Source organism: Chiloscyllium plagiosum, chromosome 18 (assembly GCF_004010195.1).
Source record: "Chiloscyllium plagiosum isolate BGI_BamShark_2017 chromosome 18, ASM401019v2, whole genome shotgun sequence".
Lineage (NCBI taxonomy): Eukaryota > Metazoa > Chordata > Chondrichthyes > Orectolobiformes > Hemiscylliidae > Chiloscyllium > Chiloscyllium plagiosum.
In genome coordinates this window covers 64661486-64687012 of record NC_057727.1, presented here as the reverse complement: position 1 = coordinate 64687012, position 25527 = coordinate 64661486, and the positions used below count along the sequence as shown (strand labels likewise).

The 25527-nt window shown below is 41.0% G+C and overlaps 1 protein-coding gene and 1 long non-coding RNA gene across 4 annotated transcripts in view; one reads left to right on the top strand and one right to left on the bottom strand.

Moving 5' to 3' along the window:
- Window positions 1–25527, bottom strand: part of LOC122559142 (protein SSUH2 homolog) — a 54470-nt gene that overhangs the window by 11487 nt on the left and 17456 nt on the right. For all 3 annotated transcript variants that reach the window (XM_043708488.1, XM_043708490.1, XM_043708489.1), the window contains 7 exons: window positions 20403–20501; window positions 19495–19567; window positions 18610–18739; window positions 17023–17083; window positions 15203–15327; window positions 11489–11551; window positions 7780–7862 (listed from right to left, as the gene is read on the bottom strand). In XM_043708488.1, the coding sequence (XP_043564423.1) occupies window positions 7780–7862; window positions 11489–11551; window positions 15203–15327; window positions 17023–17083; window positions 18610–18739; window positions 19495–19567; window positions 20403–20501 (634 nt within the window). The remainder of the gene's footprint in view (window positions 1–7779; window positions 7863–11488; window positions 11552–15202; window positions 15328–17022; window positions 17084–18609; window positions 18740–19494; window positions 19568–20402; window positions 20502–25527) is intronic.
- LOC122559143 overlaps window positions 1–25527 on the top strand; it is a 57087-nt gene that overhangs the window by 29412 nt on the left and 2148 nt on the right. The gene's annotated exons all lie outside the window — the stretch shown is intronic.

The window sequence follows — 25527 nt, the reverse complement described above, 5'->3', positions numbered from 1 at the left end:
GCTTAGTTTTGAAATCTGCAATTTTCTGTCCTGTTTTTGGGGTGGGGCAGAGTTCCAAATTTTGACTGCCATTTGTGTATGCATAGGTTTTCTGACCTTACTTCTGAACAGTTCAATTGATATATATTTAGTTTTATAACTTGGCCTGACTGACTGGCAAAGGTAACTTCAGCTCTCAGCCTCTGCTTGATTGTGAGCCCATGGCAGTATGATTGGATGGGCTGCTCAACTGTAAGTACCATCACACATGCATATGATTCCATCCCCGGTTCACAGAGTAATATTTTCCACAGGTGTTGCTGAATTATGATAGTATGCATTATAATTCCATAGGGTTAGGTAGGAATGTCTGAGACCAAATGGAATTAGGGAACTAGGATGGTTATTTGTTAATCAATGGGTAAGAAATGGCTGACGGAGAAAGTGAAGTCGCTTGGGGTCCATGGTATACTAGCTAAATGATTAGAGAACTGGCTGGGCAACAGGAATCAGAGAGCAGTAGCAGAAGGGAGTTTCTCAAAATGGAATACCGTGACCAGTAATGTTCCACAGGGATCCGTTCTGGGACCTCTGTTTTTTGTGATATACATAAATGATCTGGAGCTGGGCAGCAGGTCAGGCAGCATCCATGGAGCAGGAGAATCAACGTTTCGGGCATGAGCCTTTCTTCAGGAATGAAGAAGGGCTCATGCCCGAAATGTCGATTCTCCTGCTCCTTGGATGCTGCCTGACCTGCTGCGCTTTTCCAGCAACACATTTTCAGCTCTGATCTCCAGCATCTGCAGTCCTCACTTTCTCCTCATAAATGATCTGGAGGAAGGTATAGGTGGTCTGATTAGCAAGTTTGCAAATAACACTAAGATTGGTGGAGTAGCAGAGAGTGAAGGGGACTGTTAGAGAATGCAGCAGTCCGTAGATAGATTGGAGAGTTGGGCAGAGAAATGGCAGATGGACTTCAGTCTGGGCAAATCCGAGGTGATGCATTTTGGAAGATCCAATTCTGGAGCGAACTACATGGTAAATGGAAACCCTGGTGAGAATTGATGTACGGAGGGATCTGGGTGTTCAGGTCCATTTTACCCTGAAGGTGGCAACGCAGGTTGATACAGTGGTCAAGAAGGCATATGGCATGCTTTCCTTCACTGGATGGGGTGTTGAGTAAAAGAGTTGGCAGGTCATGTTACAGTTGTATAGGACTTTGATTCACCCACATTTGGAATATTGCGTACAGTCCTGGTCGCCACATTACCAGAAGGATGTGAATGCTTTGGAGATGGTGCAGGGGAGGTTCACCAGAACGTTACCTGGTATGGAGGGCGCTAGCTGGAAGAGAGGTTGAGTAGGTTAGGATTACTTTCATTAGAAAGACGGAGGTTGACGGGGGACCTGATTGAGTTCTACAAAATCATGAGAGGTATAGACAGGGTGGATAGCAAGAAGCTTTTTCCCCCAGAGTGGGGTCTCAATTACTAGAAATCATGAGTTCAAGGTGAGAGGGGAAAAGTTTAACGGAGATATGCGTGGAAAGTTCTTTACACGGAGGGTGATGGATACCTGGAACATGTTGCCAGCAGAGGTGGTAGAGGCGGGAACGTTAGTGTCATTTAACGTGTACCTAGACAGGTACATGAACGGGCAGGGAGCAGAGGGATACAGATCCTTGGAAAATAGGCGACAGGTTTAGGTAGAGAATCTGGATCGGCATAGGCTTGTGTTGTAATTTTCTTTGTTCTTAGAACTGGGTGTGTACAGGAAACAAGTAGTCAGGGTGGTTGGATTTTTTGTTATATCTAAGTTGAAATAAAACTGACTAGAAAACTATTAGCCCTATGTGTCTAACCAACCTTTAAATTCTAATACTTTAATAGTGGTATCTGAGGTTTGGTAGCTGTTTAAACTAAGCATTATTCTAACCAAAGAGTAATTTGGAGTAAACTTTATAGTGATGGCTAAGTCACAATTTCAAGTATTGGAGTATTTTTACCAGCTCCTGTTTTCTGAATGTGAACCTTATGAACAGTAAAATAATTAAATAACCTGTGGACCTGTGTTACTTCTTTACTGAAGAGGAAACAGGTTATGGCCTTGGCTCTTTCATTAGAAAGTAGAATAAGAAGCAAAAACTTTTCACAATAGGAGATTGACGATACAGACATGGATGAAGGTGTTGAGAAAGTGTTAGCATTCGCGATAACATTTATCAAAAAGATAATTTATTCACTGCCTATGAGACATGTCAGATTTGTGTAAATTTAGAAGAAGTGAAGATGGTTCCATAGAAGAATGCACAACAGAATTCAATAGATTCTATGCAAGACAGTGGAAATTCTATCTGGAAGTTCTCTAACCAGTGCTGCCATTTAAATTCTTAGACAGTGCCAAAGTATGAATTCAGATGAACTTCTAATTTTGAGGGTGGTTAAATTTGCAGTTAAACACACACTGCTAGAAAAATATTCAGAAGCACAAAAAATTCCTTGGAAAGCATTCCTTTCAGCAGGTACAAATGGAGCAGAAAGTGGAGGGCACAATATTGACAGGATGGTGAGGCTGTCTAGAAACAAGGTGCAAGTGACATGGACAAAAGGAAAACTTTAATAAAGAGAAATAAGGAGAGCAATGCTTTTGACAATGTTGAAAAGCAAACAGAATTTGGGATTTACAATAAAAGAATGAACTCCAGGAATATCCAGGGTATGGCCAATGTTGCAAGTTAAAGTACTATTATGCCATGAACTGTCCCATATATATTAGAATATTTGAAACTAACCATGAAATGAAAGATTCAAAATATAGGGGCTATTATTCATAAGAAGTTTCATCCAGTGATGAATGGCAGAAATGTTAGTGTGGCAGAATATCTTAACTGTGCAGTATTGGACAGTGGATGCATTTCTACAATGCATGGAATAAAGTGACCAATAAATAAGGATTGGGACTAATCTGAAGAATTTAAGAGTTCCAATGGTTTCAGGTTTGGGGATGATAAAACAAAATATTTCAAAAATGTAATTCCTTGCAAAATAACTAAAATCAATCACCTTATTAGCACAGGCTTTATATCCAATGAAATATCATTATTACCAAATAAGATATTGATGAAAACAATGCTGAATAAACTGGATATGGAAAATGATGAATTGTTGTATTCGGGTAATCAATGAACCTGCAATTTACAAAAGTTTACAGGATATTTTTCTATTCCTTTAAATGGATATAAATTCTTCACTAAAGAATTTTTTTAACATGTTACTAACAACAGAGGACAGAAATAGGACAGACAAAACATCAGGTGTGTTCAAATTACGAGGCAATGTGACATCCCTCCAAGGTTAAACATTTTAGTAAGGGGTGCAGAAATAAGGGATGAGGAGTATAATAAACGTATAGAAGAGAGAAATGATAAAAATGAGATTTATAAGAAAGGTCAAAGGATATCATGACTTACAATACATTTATCCTTAGCAAAGGATTTGAACAAAATAGTAACTATGAATTTAAAGGTGTGTGATAATTTTTATATTTTGTCGATTCGGTAAATAGATTGAGTCAGTTGACAATAATATATAGTGAATAAAGTAAAGTAAAGTAAAATAAAATAAAGTAAAAATTGCCCTTTGGTCAAATGAAAAGGGACTGGACTTGGACCGCTGGCAAAATGTTTCATGATTGAATAATTAATTTAGGATATCCGTGCAAATATGAGCATAATAGTAATGAATATTGCAGCAAAAAGCCCTTTTCATAATGGAAAAAGGAACCATGTGATTAATAAGTAAAACGGTCAAAGTTTGACAGACCAGCCAAATTATCATTCACAGAAATATGGACTGTACATTTTTGCTTTTATTCATTCACAAAATGCAGGCATCACTGATCAAGCCAGCATTTATTACCCATCCCTGATTGCCTAGAGGGCAGTTAAGTGTCAACCACATTGTTGTGGGTCTGAAGTCACATGTAGGCCAGACCAATATGGATGGCAATTTCCTTCCCTAAATGGAATTAGTGAACCAGATAGGTTTTTCCTGACAATTGACAATGGTTTCATGGTCATCAGTAAACTCTTAATTCCAAATATTTAGTGAATTCAAATTCCACCATTTGTCATGTTCTGGATCCCTAGAACATTATCAGGGTCTCTGGATTAATAGTCTAGCAATAATACCATAGGCCATCACCTCCCCAAGCTAAGAATTTATAGCAGATGGTCAGAGGATATAATTCATATCAGTTAGTGTTTGGGAATTTTAAAGTTCCATCAGTAACACAGTTGATTCTGATTAGTTCTATTCTCATATGACCCTGCATGATAAGAAAATCGTGTAATGACAGCACCATTTAAACTGATGGGACTGGAATTGCGTTATAGCCAATACAGTTAAGTTCATGTTATAGCCAATTCGCATTGAAGAAACGCACGTCAGAGCAGAACAGACATAAGTGATCAACCCCAGCTTGGGAAGAGGCTACATATTTGTTAGTTCAACATATTTGGAATATTTGAATGTACTGCATGGAGACAGAAAGGTAATCGTTAGAGCAGAAAACTCAGAAAGAATTCAGCGAGTCTTAAGGCCATTAGAAACCAGTTTCGATTGGGGGAGAAATGATTTATTATAACAGACAGGTACTTAAAGAATGGAGGGGTCTGGGGAGGTTACTGGTAAAAATAATAAATCTACAGCATGGGAACCAGACTGCTCAAATACAGTTTTCAAGGCTGCTTAGTCTGGACTACAAATTTGCAGATTCTAGTAGAGTTACGGAAAGTAACAAGAGACCAAGTACTTCTCGTATCTATATAGATACACAGCTCTGTTTATCAGACTGTCACAATTGACGTTTGTCTGATGAAGGACAGATACATTCTGATGATCAATATGAGGCTATTAGTCCCCAAAGACAAGTACTAAAACTGGAAAATAAAGTCACAAATTTACCAGAAGCAACCAATCAGTGGAGAAATGTGACTTTTATAAATATTGCAGGGCACTGGAAAATATAATAACTCGTTGAATGAACAGGATGAGGGGCATAAATAGATTGGAAACTTGAAGTACAAAATGGAAGGCAAAAAAATGCAGTGTAAGCTCAGATAGCGGCTCTGTGAGTCGCTAGAAGAAGATCATGAATCTTTAGAAGGAATTCTATTAATAGGAGGCGGGAGATCAAATAGTAACAGTCCAGAAAGAGATAGATTGCAAGGTAGTGGGTATAGCTTATCAAGGTCAGAAAATATAATACACACCAGACATACCAGTAGCAGAGGCTCAATGTGATCGGGACATCTTAGAGGCTACAAATGAATTTGAAGACAAGATTATCAAAGATGTCAAGCACAAGAGTTTCTAGGTAGTCAACTCTGTCCCATAGGTAGACTAGGTGTCATGTAATGGAATGTAGGAGGCTAAAACAAGGCTAGTGACATGAGCTTTTCAAGAAAAATTGGGGGATCAAGATTTGGAGATTCGCTGATGAAAGGAAAAGCAATTTTGAAGATTATCTTGACTTTATTTGAAACAAATACTTAGGAATATAGATCAATTGACATTAAAGCTACATTTTGCAGGGGAATCGGCTGAAAAGGGAAGTGTTTCTTCACCCTCCAACAAAGGCACTAAATGCAGTTGGGACATTCTGGAAGATAAATAAATGTGTACATGGTCTAAATGATACTTCTAGAGTCTTCTTGGCAAGGTCTAACTTATTAAAATCGGACAGTCTTCAGTTAAAATAAGATACTGCCAGCTTTTCCAGACTCTTTTCAGACAATTTTATGATGCATGGAGATAATATTTTATGTGGAGAGAGCAGTGAATTTGAAAACATTGTAATAAATGAGCTTAAGCATAATTCAAAATTGGAAGTAAGGATTCCAGGGGTTTTAAGGACATTAGATTGGAAATCATGCACAATTGATAAAGGGTCACTTTACATCAGCAATCTTTAGGAAATGTAAGCCCCATTGCTGTTCATCAAAGTGGGACCTCATAAAAAGATGCAGTGATTTCCAAAACTGAAGACTAATTGACAACTGAATTGGTTGGTGTGGTGTAAAATTATGTCCCAATACATGTGTGAATCATAATGTAACACATGTATTGGGCCAAGCAGTGGAATGTGGTGAAAGGGTTAAAATTGTGTCCCAATACATGTGTGAATCTAACCGGAATGGAGGTGTTGCTTAGTCCCGTGTGAATCTTATTACACACCTCCCCGTGTGAATCTTCTTATCTGTATGTAACCAGAATGGAATGTGTTTTTTAGCCTTGCTCTGCTGTTCACATGAATGTTTATATCTGGAAAAGAGTATATCAGCTGGAAAAGTCTCCAGTTCGGTGAGTCTGCTCCGGGGTTACGTTTAACCGCCGAGCGTGGGTTGTTGGCAACCGCTCTACGAGAACTGACGGCTCCCAGTTCCGGTAACATGTAGAGTGAGTATAAGCCAGACCCGTTGTATGAGACCTGGTTGTGGCGACGCTGCGGGGAATAAAATGCCCATATTCTAGCAGACTCGCCTCTTGGTCGTTTGTTCTGTGTCAGACTACTCTCCTACGAACCTGACCTTGAGATTTTTTTTAAAACAGTTGGTCACTCAAACAAGGCCAGATGCCAATTTTGAAGTATTAAAGTTGAGTAAAACTGAAAAATTCTAAGGTGCAGGTCATTAGTTAAGCAAAGAAAACATTGAAAACTTAAAAATGGAACATTAAGTTTTGAAATTTCTGTCATTGGAAGATGCCTGGAATATGAAACTTTTTTTTTACTAATGGGTTCTGAAGTTCAAGAAGATTTATATTTTTCTCAGGGAGAAGGGAGTAAATGTTGTCCTTTAGTTTGGCAGGCTGAGAAAAACAAGAATAATTGTAAGAAGTACCTTAGCAGGAGGAACTTTTATATTTGTTGAGGCAGTAGTTATGGCATTTTTCTTAGCAAAACATTTGGAAGAAATTCCATTAAGGTATTCAGCAGCAATATCCAGAGCATGCCACATTGTTAATAAGTCACTCTTGGATAACATACATTCAACAAAATGTATGAATGAATAAAAAAAGATTGAGGATCAGTGTTGCAGTTTTAAAATAGATGCTGGATAATGGAGGAATCTTCAAATTGAAATGGGTGGATAGCAGCAGTCAGCTACCTGATTGCTCAATGAAGAAAGCAGCAAGCTCTAAGTAACCATTAAAAATGTTGGGAAAAGGGTATTTAGAAATCTAATATATGTTAAAAAGATTGGAATATATTATGTTGTTCTGCACAATATGTTGTCTGTTTTATTTTCATCATTACTATACTTGGTAATTTATTTTATAAAGAATAAAAGGGATAGAAGTTATCAACAAATGAGGTCTGTCAGGGATATCAGAGAACTAATAGAATTAAGGGGAGTGTGATGATTATAGAATAATTGAGTGAGAACTTGACTGAGTTATGTACGTGTTGTACACATAGGGAACAAGTAATCAGTGATCTTGGAGTTTTGGGATGAGCAGGTTGAAATTTAACTCTGACCAGAAAAGTATATGCCTGGATTCTGTGTAACGAACCTCTGGTGTTGGACAACGTGTGGGATCCCTCCTGAACCTCTCTAAGCACTCTAAATCAGAGCTGCTGAAGCCAATGGTACCACGACTTTATCCTCACCCATCCCATCATCAAATTCGAGGTCCATACTGCAAACCACGTATACTCTACTGCACCATGTAAACAAAAGGCTATCACAATAGCATAATTCTTTGCAGGGCAGTTTAAACAAAATGATGTTTTATTTACCTTTTCATCCCTCTCCCTCCGCACTGGATGCACCTCTTATTTCTGTGCACTATTCCTCGGCTACCACATGGCAGACATTTGAGCTGCATTTAAAAAAAAACTGAATGTACGTGATATGCCCATGAAAATCAGTTGTCTACCGAGCCCATTCAATTACCCAGAGATTACAGGTGGCTCTGAAACAATCCAGCTCACCCTTGCACTGCGCAGCAGAGGACAAGCCCCATCCCTGATTGAAGGGATTCAGTTTCTAACAGTCATTGACAGAAGGAATGGAAGGAAAGGCAGAAGGGTGAGGATGAGGATGAGGATCTCTTCACCCAACTGAAGGTGTTGAAATGCAATATTGTATGGTATGTAAAACTGGCAATCCATGCAATCGTATTGGTTCTCTGCTCCGGTGAGAATGTCCCCCATGATGCAGAAATTTACCTGGATTCAACTCGGAAACTACTTGAAGGCTTGAGTGTAACAGGGAGTATGGCCTGGGATTGTCCAATCTTTACTCCTTTTTGAAGTTTCAATTTACTTTCTTGCTTCCTTCTCTCCTGTCCCCCTATGACAATAAGTGATAACTTGCCTAGGTAGATATTCTCACCTGTCAGCCAGCAAGCTGTGGAATAAAACCTGTAAGTGTCTGTAGAGAACTGCACACAGAACTAAGTACTACACTTACAGGCTTCAACTTTCAGATGAGACATCATCCAAGGCCTCTTCCGTTCTCTCAGGCAAATATGAAATGATGGCATGATCTGAGAAGAGAAGGGGTGCTGTCTCATGCATCCTGATCAATACCAATCCACCAATATCTCTAAAGTAGATTGCCATGGTTGGATCTTGCTCTGCACAAACCTGCTGCTGGGTTTCTGATATATAGCACTTTAAAGGTTGTCTATAAAGTGCTTTGAGATGATTTGGGGTCATTAAAGTTGATGTATGAATTCAAAGACAGGCTGTTTTTGAAGTCCAGTTCAATTGAATATTGTATCCTGCTCTTTATATTTTAATACTGCCTGCTGCAGAATCTTGGCTGTCAATACCAGATACGGCCCACCCACCCTGTGCTCACATACCTTGCCAGTTGGTATCCTCACTCATTCTTCTAAACATTCTGTTTATCAATCTGTTAAACATATTTAATCAAAAGTATTTCTAAATTCTATTTTTAAAGCTTGCCCTTCCGCAGAAGTGAAATTCTGTCTGTATTAAAATAACTTATTGTTTTAGCTCCCAGGGTGTGGCTAAGTTGGCAAGGCTACCATTTATTGCCTATCATAGTGCATAGCCATTTCACAGAGTGGTAAAGTGGTTAAATGGTTAACTCTCAGCTACAGATTGGAGTCGCATGTCCATTAGACTGGGTAAGGACATTGTTTCCTCCCGTAAAGGACCACAGTGGCATTATCACATTTCAATTCTCAAATTATCACAGTGAGATTGGATCTTCTATCCTGACTGGACGAATAGGTCATACCATAATTACTGGTCCAGTTACATGGCCACAACAATATAAGGTAAGGACATGCCCTGGACTGTGCCAGTGGCCTGGAGAAGCCCATATCAGAATACTTAGATCCCACACAAAGACTGAAATGTCTTTCCCAATGTGGTGTCTGGTTCAGTCTCTATTTTGTGCTGTTTTACTGAATCTGAACTGTGTTGGCCTAAACAACTAGCATTTCTGTGCCAGAGGATATAAGGGGTGAAGTCATCTTGAAGGAATTCTGCATTTTATTGCTGCCCAACAGCTCTCTGCTGATAAGCAGATATAATTACGATAGACCATTATTCTGATCATAGCAACATCTTGAACTTCAATTACAAAATTTGTTTTAAAGAATGGCCATACAGAAGGAAGTTGGCTGCGGATACAAATCCAGTGGATTCCTGACAGACAGACTTTGGAATGTCACACCTGATGATATGTCGAGGATGCTTCAAAGGTTGGACTTCAAAAAATGAGAAATGCACTTATAACCCCCTTTGAGCATCTCAGACTATGAACATAATGGTAAAAAAGATACCAGTCTGGGCGAGCGCCATATTTAACATCTTCCAGATGTTTAAAAGGGACTGGATGTAGGTTTGCTTCTCAAAACTCATTTAAAAGGGAGTTTCAACCTTGGTGTGCATCGGTTAATGGCCTCATTATCTCTGTGTGATGTGTGAGGGTCGCAGCTTTGAGAATAGCTATTAAACACAAGTAAAGAAAGGGAAAAAAGTGATTCTGCCAGCTCCTGTCAAAAAAGAACTAGGACAAGAGAACAAAAGAATCTCAAATCGAACTGCAAAGAGAAGAATCCCAAAATTGACTATGACTATCAATGGAACAGGAGAATCAACGTTTCGGGCATAAGCCCTTCTTCAGGAATGAGGAAAGTGTGTCCAGCAGGCTAAGATAAAAGGTAGAGAGGAGGGACTTGGGGGAGGGGCGTTGGAAATGCGATAGGTGGAAGGAGGTCAAGGTGAGGGTGATAGGCCGGAGTGGGGTGGGGGCGGAGAGGTCAGGAAGAAGATTGCAGGTTAGGAAGGCAGTGCTGAGTTCGAGGGATTTGACTGAGACAAGGTGGGGGGAGGGGAAATGAGGAAACTGGAGAAATCTGAGTTCATTCCTTGTGGTTGGAGGGTTCCTAGGCGGAAGATGAGGCACTCTTCCTCCAACCGTCGTGTTGCTATGGTCTGGCGATGGAGGAGTCCAAGGACCTGCATGTCCTTGGTGGAGTTGGAGGGGGAGTTGAAGTGTTGAGCCACGGGGTGGTTGGGTTGGTTGGTCCGGGTGTCCGGGTGTTCTCTGAAACGTTCCGCAAGTAGGCGGCCTGTCTCCCCAATATAGAGGAGGCCACATCGGGTGCAGCGGATGCAATAAATGATATGTGTGGAGGTGCAGGTGAATTTGTGGCGGATATGGAAGTATCCTTTGGGGCCTTGGAGGGAAGTAAGGGGGGGGAGGTGTCTCCAAGGGAAAACTTGCGCCCACACCTCCCCCCTTACTTCCCTCCAAGGCCCCAAGGGAACTGCAAGAAATGCAAAACTTGCACCCACACCTCCAGCACCACTAATCCAGAATCTGGTTTCCAGCATCTGCAGTCATTGTTTTTACCTGGTAACAGATGCTGCAAGGTTCTTCTGTTCATTCTTCACAATCATCTCAGACAGAACCATAATGTGTTAACTATCTTTTTTTGGATGAATTTCTAATCTTTGTGAATGTATGCTGCACCATTATTTCTTCTTGCATTTATCAACTGATAAACTCACTCTTTGTTAACTGAAGGAAGCTAGGTTAAATTGGCTCCTTTAAAAACATAAATTCATTTGGTCTTGGAGAAAGGTATCCGCAAGGGAGGAGATTCATTGTAAGTTAATGTGAGTGAGTGATTAAAGGATGGGGGCCAGATCATCCCTCTTCATTTGGCAGTTTGAAGATTTGGAGTATCCCTGTCTGGAATCAAAATAACTTGGAGACCTTGCAGAGGGTTTAACTGCAACATTGTGATGGCACTGCAGCTAAATAGTATGCCAACAGCTTTAAGGAGAATCTGCAAGTTGCTGGCAGAGTTGCTGGAACTGCACACTGACCAGAGTTAGCAGCATCTGATATGGAGGGGAGGAAAGGACAATTGGATATTGGAATAGTTAATCCTATCACTCACTGTGTACAGGTAAATAACTGCAAACTGTAGACTAGACCATACAATCTATTACTCACCATCCCTTTTCCACCACACTGTGAACATCTATATCTCCCCCGGCCCTTGCACTTGTGGCAACACTGAAATAAAACATAATTCGTCAAATGAAGCTGATTTCCAGCAGCCCAACTGCAACTTTACAAAATGCTACAAAAATCAGTTGCTCCTCAGGGATGGCTTCCTATGTTGTGGGAACTTTTTTTTTTAAAGAATTCATAAGGGTAGTATATTGGCACTTATCTGAGTCAATCTTAGTCAATAACAAATGGTCACCAGTTTTGTGCGGACAGATTATTTGAATTTTTACAAACAATTCAGATGGTGTGATGATACTGATATTTTTCATGATATTGACAGTGAAAAATGACTTATTGTGCATTCTGTCAAACTGGTTTGTCAATCACTTCTTGTCCATCGCCTCAAGTGGAATAGCAGATGATCTTTATTTTAGCTGAAGGTGCTCCTTAAGTGCAGTCTGTGTCAGTTGCTGTTAACCCTGATTGGCTAAGTCGGTAAAGACCTTTGCTCCCTATTACTTGGAAAATCTTAGTTGTTTGTTGTTTCTCTGCATTAGAAACGTTCAAATCCAGAAATCATAGCTCTGAATGCTGTTTAAACATTTTAAATTCCAATGGAAGGTTTACTGTGTTTCAATTTAAACTCGAGAACTTTGAAGACATTTTGACAATATGCCTTTGATCTTCACTTGTTTGCTATTGATCCATCACATACACGGATCATTTACTTTTCTCAAGAAAGTTAAACTGGCCTCTCAATAAGAATTTGTCTGATTACCAGCAAGCTCTGTTTTTAACACACTCCAATGCTGTAATGAACTGATTTGCACGATTTAAGCATGGTAACCATATATTTCATCTGTAGATCTTTCCTACTGACAGTTCAAGCACAATGTTGCTTCATCAAGACAATGTTTTCCACATGTTCACCATGTCGCATTAATAATGACAGTCTAATACTCAACTGCTCATCAAGTACTGATTAACTCCATGGGTTAGTTTATTTAAAACAGTAAACCATTTTTATGGACGGAGTGGACAGTACAGCATCCAACTGAGTTTTCTCTGAGTGCAGCTTGCAAACACAAAGGAGACATACTGTCAGGCAGGGTCACAGTATTGTATACACAGTACACAAAGTCCTTAAAGATGAACTGTCTTAAAGGCGAGGTACAACATTTTATTCTCACTCTTTGTATAATAGGCTCCCCTCTTCAGGATGGATTAGATCTTGACAAACTGAATTAGAACAGAACAGATTGAATTAGATACAGAGAATCTGGATTAGAGATGAAAGATTGGATTAGAGCTGCATTGTCTGAAAAAGGTTTCAATCATTTGGACTAGAAAAATCTATCTTTGAAAAATAGATAATTTTATTACAATAAAAAGTGTGCAGGGTTTCATGACAGTCAAGTCATCAGTATAAATCAGAGAGAAATTGGGATTAGATAGAATTAGTACAGATACATCAAGACAAAATAGATTTAGACATGCTTGGGTAAAATTGATAAGATTATGTTAAAATAGAGTAAAACACAGCAGAAAGATTAGGCTGGTCAGGTTTGAACCGAATTAGGATGAGAGAGATTAGGAGAAGAAAATTCTGAGGTAATGTTTTATATGTAAATTATTTCTTTAATTATTTCTATTTCACATTTAAAACAGATCCACACCAACCCTGGTGGTACAGCACTGGATACAGGCTTCTAACCACAAAAACACTTTTCAACCACCACCCTCTGCCTCTTGCCATGAAGCCAATTTTAGATCCAATTTGCCAAATTTCCCTGGATTCCATGGGTTCTTACGCTCTTGACCATCTTGCATGTGAGACCTTATCAAAAGCCTCACTGCACTCCCCTCATCCACCTCCTCAAAAAATCAAACCTGTCAGGCACAATCTCCTCCAGACAAAGTAGTGCTGACTATCCTTGGTTAATTCTTGCCTCCCCATGTGGAGATTTGTTCTGTTTTAAGCTCATAAATCATTCCAAATGTTTCCCCGCCATAGATGTTGAACTCACTGGCCTGTGATTCCTACCATTCTTCTCGAATAATGGTGCCACATTAGCTGACCTCCAGTCCTTTGGCACATTTCCTGTGGCTGAAAAGGGATTTGAGAAAATTAATGTCAGGGCCCCTGCAATGTCCTCCCTTGCTTTCCAGAACAGCCTGGGATATATCTCACCTGGTTCCTGATGAAGGTCTTTTGCTAGAAATGTCAATTTTTCTGCTCCTCGGATGTTGCCTGACCTGCTGTGCTTTTCCAGCACCACTCTAATCTTGACGTTATATCTCACCTGGGCCTGGGGATTTATCCAACTTTAAGCCGTTTAAAACCACTATAACCTCCTCCATCTGAATTGTAAGTTGTTCAAGTACATCACAGACCTGATTCTATACCTAGATCACTCTTCTCTATTGTGAATACAGAGGCAAAATATTCATTTAAAGCCTCAACCTTGGTCTTTCTGCTCCACACACATTGCTACTTTGATTCCTAAGGCCGTACTCTTTTCCTGGTTATCCCCTAGCCCCTAGTATATTGATAAAATGCTTTTGGATTTTCCTTTTATTTTATCCACCAGTTTTTTTCCATATCCCGCTTTGCTCTCCTATTTCTTTTTAAGCAACCCCCTGCACTTTCCACACTCCTTTAGGGTACCCACAGTTAACACTTCAGTATCTAAATTCCCTTTGTTCCTGATCTAATCCTGTACATCCGTTGACATACAGAATTATTTGGATTTGTTAGTCACACCTTTCACCTTTATGGGAATATGGTGGTCCTTTACTATCATTATTACACCTTTGAATATCTTGCACTGCTCTAGTGAGGATCTTCCTGCAAGTACCTGCTCCTAATCCACTTTGGACAGCTTCTGTCTTGTCATGTTAAAATTGGCCTTCTCGGAATTCAAAATGTTTATATTTGATCAATCTTTGGTTCTTTTCTATGACCACTTTAAATCCTAATTATATATGCTGTCTGAAAAGGAATTAAGGAGGTGGGTGAAGAGGCATAGGTTGGCATGGAAGACATGTAGGGCCATGGGGGTCAATAAGAGGAAAAGGTTGCATTTTGTTTTATTCATTCGCTGGATGAGGGCATCACTGGCTAGGCCAGCATTTATTGTCCATCCCTAATTGCTCAGAGAGCAGTTAAGAGTTAACAACATTGCTGCGGTTCTGGAGTCACATGGGCTAGACCAGGGAAGGTTTCCTTCCCTCAGGGCCATTAGTGAACCAGATGGATTTTTCCCAATAATCAACAATGGATTCATGGTCCAGATATTTATTGAATTAAAGTTCCACATCTGCCATGACAGACTTCGAACAAGAGTCCCCAGAACATTCCCTGTGCCTCTGGACTAACAGTCCAGTGATAATACCACGAGACCATTGCTTCCCCATTAAAGGAGTCTCCTCCACACCCAGCATTCTTTGCAAACGGCTGCTTCCAAACTCTTTCTAAGGGATAGTGGGCCTGACCTCAGTAAGCACCCTGCCCTAAGAGTAAAAGTAAAACTACCCAGGACATTTCTCCCGAGTCAAGATTTGCAGAGCTGGGAAATCCCTCAAACCTGAGTGTGAAAGTGTGGGCCTTAGCTGTGTTTATTTCAGTATCACAGTGAGAGAATGGATTGTCCCCAGAGGGACAGTTGCTTTCTTAGATTTAATGGCAATGTCTGATCAAATAGTGACAATTACCTTGACAGCTGCAGTGTGAGGAACCGGAACTTTCTTTACAGAATCCTGAAACATTGGTGGGGTCTCAACAACCACTTCCCATGGAAGGGGTGGAGATCCACATTCAGCACTGTCGACAAGCTGACCTGAATAAAAAGAAATAGTTGACAATTTTTAACCATACTTTAACACTGGAGCACGGGTCTGAGGGATGGATGCATCTAGGGCTACTGGCAGTACACCAACCTCCATCTGGTCTGTTGTCTGGGCCTACAAGCCAAATAAGAAAGCTAGTAAAACTTGCAAATTCCAGTTTAACTCATCCTGCGTACTTCAAAATGGAGCTCCAGTATGGCCAGTACATTCATTTCTAACTCGCAAATTTTTATGAACTGGTCTTTGTCTCTGGGCATTTTCAGGTTGAACTTTCTTTTTTTTATTTACTTGTCAGTTTGGACATTGTTGGCTGGCCAGCATTTATTGCCCATTCCTAGTTGTCTCTGTGAAGGTGATGGTGAGTTTCCTTCTTGAATTGCTGCAGTCCACGTGCTGTAGATAGACCCAAAATTCCCCACTAGGGAGTGAATTCCAGGACTCTGACCCAGCAATTGTGAAGGAACAGCGACATAGTTCAATTTGCAGCAGGGTTGCCTCAGAGAGTCACAGGTTCCAAACACTACATAAGTGCATGCATAGGCTGACCCTCTAGTGCAGTAGTGTATGAATGCTACATTGTCTCAAGGGCTGTCTTATTAAATTGAGACTCACTTAGATGAAGCTTAACTTCACTTCTCCCCTCTCCTGACAATAGTGGTCTGTAAGGTAAATTTGCCACGCCTCAAAGAGCAAAAGGTTCAGTTGTTTCTCAGGCCTCCAGCCTCACTGATCCTGCTTATCACTGAAATCATTCCCAGTAATTTGATCATTCACTTCTTGACAATTTACTGTTAATTACTGGTTGTATTTTTAGATCTCTTTTAAAATCGATCTGATCTGTCCTAAATCCTTCTGTGCTTAGTGTCAAATTTTGTCTGACCACACACTATAATCATTTTTCAATATCAGGGGTGTTTTATATAAATGAAAACTTGTGAATACAATAACGGATTGTATTTTTAGATCTGATTACAGAATATACTTTGATACATGGGAGTAAAAGTCAACATATACTGCTTTCTTATCAGAGACATAATAGTTGTGTGTTTAACTTGAAGTAGGGAGGAGGGACAGTCACCTCAGTTTGTCCAGACAATCATCCAACTGAGCTAACTGATGCTCCTGAAAGCAGTGTGAAAGAACAATAATGCGCCACATGTACATATACAGTTGTCTATAAAAATTATTGCTGTCCTTTTAAATTTGCATCTTTATTCAACTGCTTTTATGAACCAAATATAGCCCATAATTAGATCTAAAAATACAACCAACTATTGAAAATTTGACACTAATGATTCAGGACAGACAGGGAGTGTCTGAAATGAGGGCAGGAAGGGGATAGAGATTTAGGAAGGGAGTTTCAGAGCACGTAGTCTGTAGATGGCTGGAGATGAAGGAAGTGGAAGATGTATATTGGAGGAAGCCTCAAATAGTGCAATGTGTGTGACTGCTATGGAGCTGCTCACTGATAAACCATAGCAGTGTCTCCAAAGCCTGAGATTGCGATCAATGGCAACCTGCAAGCAGATTGGATTATTGCTTCATTTCACTGATTTGGTTTGAAATGGTGCCTTCCAGAATACTGCAGATGTGCATCATTAGACAGATTGTCATATGTTAGTAATATGTTGTAGTGGTCACAGTGAACATGCTTAAATTGAAGGTTTTGCCAAAAATACACGTACCAGTAAACGGCTTATGTGCCCATTCAGTTGACCGGGTTTCAGTGAAAGTCTCCAGTCGATACTGAAAGAGATTTAAAAAAAACATTTTCCATTTAGCCAGTGAACAGCATAGTGGTAATGCCACTGGGTGAAAGGCCCAGACTAATGCTCTGGGAACATGGGTTCTTTACATCCCACCACAGTAGCTGGCTTAATTCAATTCTTAAATCTGAAATTCAAACTTGTCTCAGCAGTGAGCATGAAACTGTCATGAAAACCCATCTGCTTACCTTTAGGGGAAGAAATGTGGCCTATCTATAACCCCAGACCTAGAGGAATGTGGCTGTTTCTTAACTGCCCTGTGAAATGACCAAACAGTTCAAAGGCAATTAAGAATGGCCTACAAATGGTGGTCTTGGAATGCTGGCCCCATAAGAGGATTCTAAAGAACTGAGATTTATCTATAAGTCTCCATCATCAGAGGTCAATCGCCCATTGCTAGGGGCCTATCATGTTCTATCATTGAATCAAGGGGAGGAGGGAAATCACAATCCTCCATCACCGGGGACATTTATCACCCAACCCCTCCTTCACCCTCTTCCCCACATTCCTACAGCCACCTTCCATCACAAAAGACCAATCATATTCCATCTTCAGTCAGCAGGAGCCAGCCTGGACACGATTATCTCTTTCCTGAGTCTGGGTGTCTAGTTGCAGCCTACATGCTCATATGAATGTTGTTTTCTTGCTATGTATGAATATACAAATGACAGAGCAAAGAAATGTTGGGTGCAAAGCTGTCTGATGATGAATCCATGCAAGCCATACGGGTTTGCAATCATGTCTAAAGATGTCAACTGCAGACAGGCCTGCAGTTCGTTGGAAACACTAATAAGTGTAACAGGACTCCAAAAGTCACTAAATAACTAGGTGGAGCTTATAGTGATTGTATTGAGGTCAACCAGATGGATCTCACAGAATATGAGATCATTGATTGAGATTAGATTAGATAAGATTCCCTACAGTGTGGAAACAGGCCCATCGGCCCAACAAGTCCACAATGACCCCCTGAAGAGTAACCCACCCAGACCCATTTCCCTCTGGCTAATGCACCTAACATTATGGGCAATTTAATATGACCAATTCACCTGACCTGCACATCTTTGAACTTTGGGAGGAAACCAGACCACCCGGAGGAAACCCATGCAGACACGGGGAGAATGTGCAAACTCCACACAGTCGGGGATGTTAATCTGGTACAATCAGGGAGCCCTCGTTGACAGATATAAAAAGGAGTCTCCCTGCACACACCCGACATGGGTGCTGGGGAAAAATAAGAACTACCAATGTCAGGCGGTAGTGTGGGGGAAAGAAAAAAAAACAGGAGTCTCACAGGTTCTGCTCACTCAGAGCTGGCTCAATGTCACGTGTAAATAAAAGGTGACTTGGTACTGGCCTCTGTGGAGTTACTTCAGAGGTCACCCTGAGAAAATTCTGATTAGTTTACATGGAGGGAGGTGCAGAGCAGAAGACAGGCTAAGAAATGAATGGAAGCTGGAGTGATGTATGGTGAGGAAGTGAAAGAAAACGTTGATATAGGTGTCTTACCCTGTACATGTTAAATGGTGTGAGATCCTGAAAGACCATGTCTTGGGCAGGGTGACTGCTATAACAGCAGTGAGCATCAGCAAACTGTGTCAATGCCTCTCTCGCTGCCTCTTCAGTGATGGATGGAATTCTAGAGGTAAATAGACAGAATGTCAAGTCTGAATCCCAGGATCTGTTTGAAATGCTGCATTCCAAGCTTTCCATTTGGATGCAGTGTTCTGAACCGATCAACCTAAAGGAGCCCAGATGTTCTCGGTGTTGGAAGTTGATTTACCTCTGTAATGGAAGGGCTTCTGACATTGTTGCATCATGAGACCTGATAACAAGCAACACTCATCAGTCAGACAGAGTTTTAAGGTATAGGGGTACAAGTAGCCCAAGGGAAGAATTTGTTAATTCACCACAGCAATAAAGCAGCACTGAATCATTCAGCAATGCAACAATCAGTCATTAATATTAATGGTGATTACTATCATTCATTCATGGGCTGAGGGCATCACTGACTAGGCCAGCTGGAGTGACATATAGTCACCCTGGAAGGATGGCAGATTTCCTTCCCTAAAAGACATTAGTGAATATTTTGCAACAATTGAGTGTCACCGTTAGACTATCTTTTAATTTCAGATTTTTACTGAATTCAAATTTCACCATCTGCTGTGGTGGGATTTGAACTGTCTAGACCATAAGAGTATGGATTATATTCAGTACTTGAATCTGTTATACGAAAAAGTCATAGGACTGTTACTTGTGATCAAAGAGTAATTTTCAGACTGAGAATGGTCGAAATTGGAGATATTGTAAAACCAAGTGGAGTGAGTCTCCCTCTTCTGTGTTAAAAATTTGTCTAAGGGCTGACAACTCATGACCTCTGGGAAAACAGTGTACCTCCACTCCAGCTGTCGCTGAGGTTGCTCCCTCTTGTCAGACGGATGAATTGGTGGAGAGACATAGTTTTCATCTGTAACCAAGAAAGCAAGATTCAATTCACCAAGCCTTATTGTTTACTCCCAACTAAATAAAGTACCCAGATTGAAGGGTGTGAAGCAGGAGTTCTCTCAACAGGGCAGGCACCAGAACTAAATTTATATTGCTGAACAGCCCATTGTAATGCCTGAGGTGAAATTATATGCTGCCCCACCCATCAGTGTTCTCCAACAATGTGGCCATGGCCCTGTACCTGAACCACGGTGGTTCAGTGGTTAGCTACACAGCACTAGGGTCCCAGGTTCGATTCCAGCCTCGGGCGACTGTCTGTGTGGAGTTTGCACATTGTCTGCGTGGGTTTCCTCTGGGTCCAAAGATGTGCAGGTCAGGTGAATTGGCCATGTTAAATTGCCCATAGTGTTAGGCGAATTAGTCAGAGGGAAATCAGTCTGGGTGGGTTACTTTTTGGAGGGTCAGTGTGGACTTGTTGGGCCGAAGGGCCTGTTTCCACACTGTAGGGAATTTAACCGAATCAATGGGTTGCCCAAGCTGCCCACCAGCAGCTTTGCCCTGGTGGTCAGTCCTTGCAGGTACTTTCAAGCAGCAAGCATTGAAAGGCTCTTTGGCCTTAAAGATTTTGCACTGATCCTGTGGTCCCCAGGAATTTTCACAGGGAGTCAGCAGATAGTGATCGCGAGCAGGAGTCCCCTAAGGAGCTCTGAAGTAGCTATCTTCAGCTCTTCATCATAATCCTCCTACTTGAAGCATTCATGGGAAGGTTATTCACCTGAAAACCTTCAAGTGTTCAAGCACACATTACTCTCATAGCTCACAATGACTGCTATGTGGAGGGTTCACTCCAAACCCACCTCCACCTACAACAGTTCCCTCGTAGCCCCTTATATTGTCCAGCATTTCAATAGGGGGTGCTGTTGGGCCTTCCTCATCCTCCAAGTCCTCTGGTCCACCTGCAGAGATCAGGACAATTAGAAGTGTGTCGGCCAGGCCAATGTAATATCTCTGACTGACTGCAATGAACTTGACCTATTGAGAACTTTAGACAGGAAGTGTTTCTATAATGTCTGAATGGAAATCTTTCCATCACTCAATATTTAAGACTATCTAGGCTGCCTATTATATACCTTTCTTGGTATTCTGTTTCAGAAATTATTTAAAGTAAGGAAGGAGAGAAAGGTTTGTATTTGTATAGCCCTTCTCAACCTCAGGATGTCTCACAATGCTTGACAGCCAAGCACATATTTTTGAAGACATAGTTGTAATGAAAGAAATGCAACAGCCAAATGGTGCACAGCATGCTCCCATAAAACAGAAATGTGACAATACCCACATAATCCTTTCTAATGGTGTTGATTGAGAGAGTATTGCTGAGAGAAATACCCTATGCTTTTTTGAAATCGTACTTTTCTTTAGGCAGCTGAGGGCTTGACATTGAACTGCAGTGTCAATCTAGAATTTACAACGGCTTCTGTAGTGGGAATTGAGCCCACAAATAATTGACAGAAATAGAAGAGCACTACCACTGTGCCACAGCTGACACTCAGGCTGCAATGGAAGTGAGTATTCTGTAGGGAGCATAACAGCGACTGAGTTAATACCATCAACAATACACAAAATCCCAAGGTGAATAACTACTTAATTGTAGTCTTGGACTTGCAAATTACACTGGGAAATCTGATGTGTGTGTGTGTGTGAGAGTGTTTGGCAGAAAAATAAAATAGGAAAGGTGGCCTGACCATGGCTAACAAGAGGAAGTAGGTCCAAGGAAGGGACATACAAATTAGCCAAAAATGCAGCATACCTAAGGATTAGGAGCAGTTTAGATTTCAGCGAAGGAGGATGAAGGGATTGATTAAGAGGGGATTATTCAATACAAGAGTAAGCTCATACAGAACATATAAACTGATTGAAAAAAGAAAAAGATCAGTGAAGACAGGGACCCGGGTTTGATTCCAGCCTCGGGCGACTGTTTGGAGTTTGCACGTTCTCCCTGTGTCTGCGTGGGTCACCTCTGGGTGCTCTGGTTTCCTCCCATAGTCCAAAGATGTGCAGGTCAGGTGAATTGGCCATGCTAAATTGCCCATAGTGTTAGGTGCATTAGTCAAGAGGGAAACAGGTCTGGGTGAGTTATTCTTCAGAGGGTCGGTGTGGACTTGTTGGGCCAAATGGCCTGTTTCCACATTGTAAGGAATCGAATCTAAATATAGGTCCCTTACAGCCCAGAAACAGGAGAAATTATAATGGGGAACAGAGATCGCAGACCAATTAAATATACATTTTGGTTCTTCCTTTTGGTGTAAGGAGGATACGAATAATATCCCAAAAGTTTCAGGAGTACAGGGTCTTCTGAGAGGGAAAGACTGAAGGAAAGCAATATTACTAAGGAAATTATGCTAGGAAAATCAATGGGATCAAAGACCAATAAATCCCCAGAGCACAATAACCTAATCAGAGTACTTGAAAAAGTGGCCTTCGTAATAGCGGATACATTGATGGTCATCTTTCAAGCTTCTATACACTCTGGAATAGCTCTTATGGATTAGGAGGTAGCTAATGTAACCCTGTTATTTAAAAACGGATGTAGAGAGAACACAGCGAATAGTGGGGCAAATGCTGGAGCCCATTATAAAAGGTTTAATAGCAGAGCACATAAAAAACAGTGACCAGATCACTCAGAGTCAGCGTGGATTTACAAGTAGGAAATCCTACTTGACCAATCGTCTGGAATTTTTCAAGGATGTAATTAGTAGAGTTGATGAGGGGGAGCCAGTGGATGTAGTGTATTTGGTTTAGAGAAGGCCTGAATAAGAGTTTAACATATAAAATTAAAGCACATAGGACTGGGGGTATGTACTGACATAGATTTGCAGGTGTGGTGAGGAAAGAAGCTGTCAACTGCTGGAAGATATCAAAGTAGGCAGAAAGGTAATAAGTGGAATTCAATCTAGAGAAGACTGGAGGTAATTAGCAAGGGAAAACAGTGCAAAGCAAAAGCAAAGAACGATAGAATATAAGAAATGTACAGATGGACCTAGGACACCTGAAGGTGGCTAGACGGGTAGATAAGGTAGTCATGAAGGTATTTGAGATACAGCTAAGATGTCAAGTGTAAGAGCAGGGAGATTATGGTGGGACTGCATAAACCATTAGGCAGACAACAGATTACCACACTCCGGGAAGGATGTGATCATACTGGAGAAATACAGAGGGGTTTTACCACGATTTGGACTGGAATGGAGAATTTTCACCATGAGAAAAGGTGAACCATCTTGCTGTCATCAATACTTTTGTAGCAGTTTTAGTGCAGACTACTTGGCCACTTCAGAAGGCAGGTAAGTCACAGGTTAGACAGACCAGTACATTTCCTACCTTAAAGTGAACCAGATGGGCTTTTAAACAGTTGTGTCTAGATTAGAGTGGCGCTGAAAAAGCACAGCAGGCCCAGCAGCATCCGAGGAGCAGGAAAATCGACATTTCGGGCAAAAGCCCTTCATCAGGAACCATCAGATTTCTGATGAAGGGCTTTTGCCCCAAAATGTCGATTTTCCTGCACCTTGGATGCTGCCTGATCTGCTGTGCTTTTCCAGCACCACTCTAATCTAGACTCTGATCTCTAGCATCTGCAGTCCTCACTTTCACCTTTTAAACAGTCGATTCTAGTTTGAAGCTTATCGTTACTGTGATTTGATCTTACTAAATTCATGAATTGAATAAGATTTCACTGGCTGCTCTGGTGAGTTTTGAATCTACATCACCCTATTGAAATAGGCTTTAGCTGCTGGGAGGCTAGCCAATCACATACCCACCACACCACAATCTTCTACAGTAGCCAGGGACATTTTCTATTTAACAGAGGAAGCTGTGTCAATTATAAAATGATGAGAGACACAGAGAGTGTGGATAGGAAGGCCTTATTTCCATTTGCAAAGACAATAACCTGGGGGAAGGGAACATAAATGTAAAGTAATTGATAAGATTAAAGGGGAGTGGAGATATTTTTATCACCAGAGACGGGTGATGATCTGGAACCCACTGTCAAAAAGAGTGTTATTTACAAAGTATTTACATGGACACAAAGTTCCGCAACTACAGACCGGTGTGGAAGTTGGGTTTTGAAACAATTGCTCGTTTACAGCTTGCATGGACAAAATGGGTGGCATGCTGGCTCAGTGGTTAGCACTGCTGCCTTACAGCACCAGGGACGCAGGTTTTATTCCAGCCTTGGGTGACTGCGTGGAGTTTGCATTTTCTCTCTGTATCTACATGGGTTTCCTCCAGGTGCTCTGGTTTCCTCCCACAGTCCAAAGATATGCAGGTTAGGCGGATTGGCCATGCTAAATAACTCTGTAGTGTCTGGAATATGCAGGTTAGGGGAATTAGCTGTGGTAGTGCAGGGGTCTGGGTCTGGGTCTGGGTGGCTTGCTTTTTGGTGGATCAGTGCAGACTTCCGCACTGTAGGGATTCTATATTCTAAGTTCATAGATGATCTGCCTCATTGCTATTTGTGGGACTTTGGTGCACTCAAATAGCCTTCCAATTATCTTACACCACACTTCAAAAAAATACTTCATATACTGTTAAATACTTTGCGATGCACTGAAGATATGAAAGTCACTACTGGAATTCTTAACTTCTCCACAATATGATACTAGGAGACAAAAGTGTTGCAATCCAGGGAATAAAATCTGGAATTGAACAGTTTATAGGGTTCAGATTCTTCCAAGCCTCGGCCAGTGAATCAAAAGAGAATTTGACTGTCAATTTGAAGAGACACCACATTTTGAACACAGTAACTCCTAATAATTCAAGTGTTTTATTTATTTCTTGGGGTAGAATATTCTGGTTAATAATTAATCCACAATTACTCAATTTACATATTTATTACACGTTTTGGACGAACACAGTGATATTCATAGACAAAGCCCATTGCTGTACAGTCATAAAGGTATTTTCACTATATATATTTTATATTAGTGCCCAGGGATATGTAAGTGAGGCAGATGAATCATGGGAAATGCAGGGTGATGGGTTTGATCTGGATGAGATGCTTTTTGGAGGGTCAGTGTGGATTCAATGGGGCTGAAGGGCCTGCTTCCACACTGGTAGGTATTCTGTAGGGGGAGATTGATTGGGGAAAATGATAGAAAGGGGGAGAGAATGTGGGTGAGAGATAAATGGGGTGTGGGGCTGGTTGGGGGGGGGGAGAAGGTAGCTGGGAATGCAATAGGTAGATGAAGGCAGAAGGTGATAGTGATAGGTCAGAGTCGACGGTGGAGCGGATAGATAGGAAAGAAGATGGACAGATAGGACAGTTCTCACTTTCTCCTGGGTAGAAAGCAGTGAAGGCAGAGCACCACACTACAGTTGCTGATTGTCCTGACTTCTCCAGGAATACAGATTAATCTCTGAAATACTGTTGTGAGCAAATGAGGAGAGTCCAAGTGAAAAATCAGAGGCCACAAATGAATGTTAATTGATTGACAGTCAAGAATCATTCTGCCAGATCCATTCACTTTCACATCATTTATGTGGGAAAGTGGACTTGTTAACTGACCAGAGTATGAAGGTGTGTGCTGGAAGGTTAAGTGCTAAACCTCTTGGAAAATCCCCAGGCAGTGTTGGCAACTCCAGAACACAAACCCGATCAGTTTAGTGGCAGGCAGAGAGAATTGAAGAAAGCATGCACAATATTAAAAGGTCAGGGGAAAACGAAATGTCAGATTGAGGTGGGATGGGAGACACATGGATCTTACTTATGTCGGACTGAGAATTTACGAGACAATGCAATCAGGAAGACATCAGATGCCAAAAATGTGGACTTGGGAAGAACCATGCCCTTGTTTTCTGCTCGTATACGCCTAAAACTTCAGCTCTCAAGTGTACTCAGAGGTCAGAGAGCAGAATTAGAATAAGAGTGAAGATGATGCCAAATCTCCCCTACTTTGGCACAGTCTCATCAAGTAATACTGTCTTTGA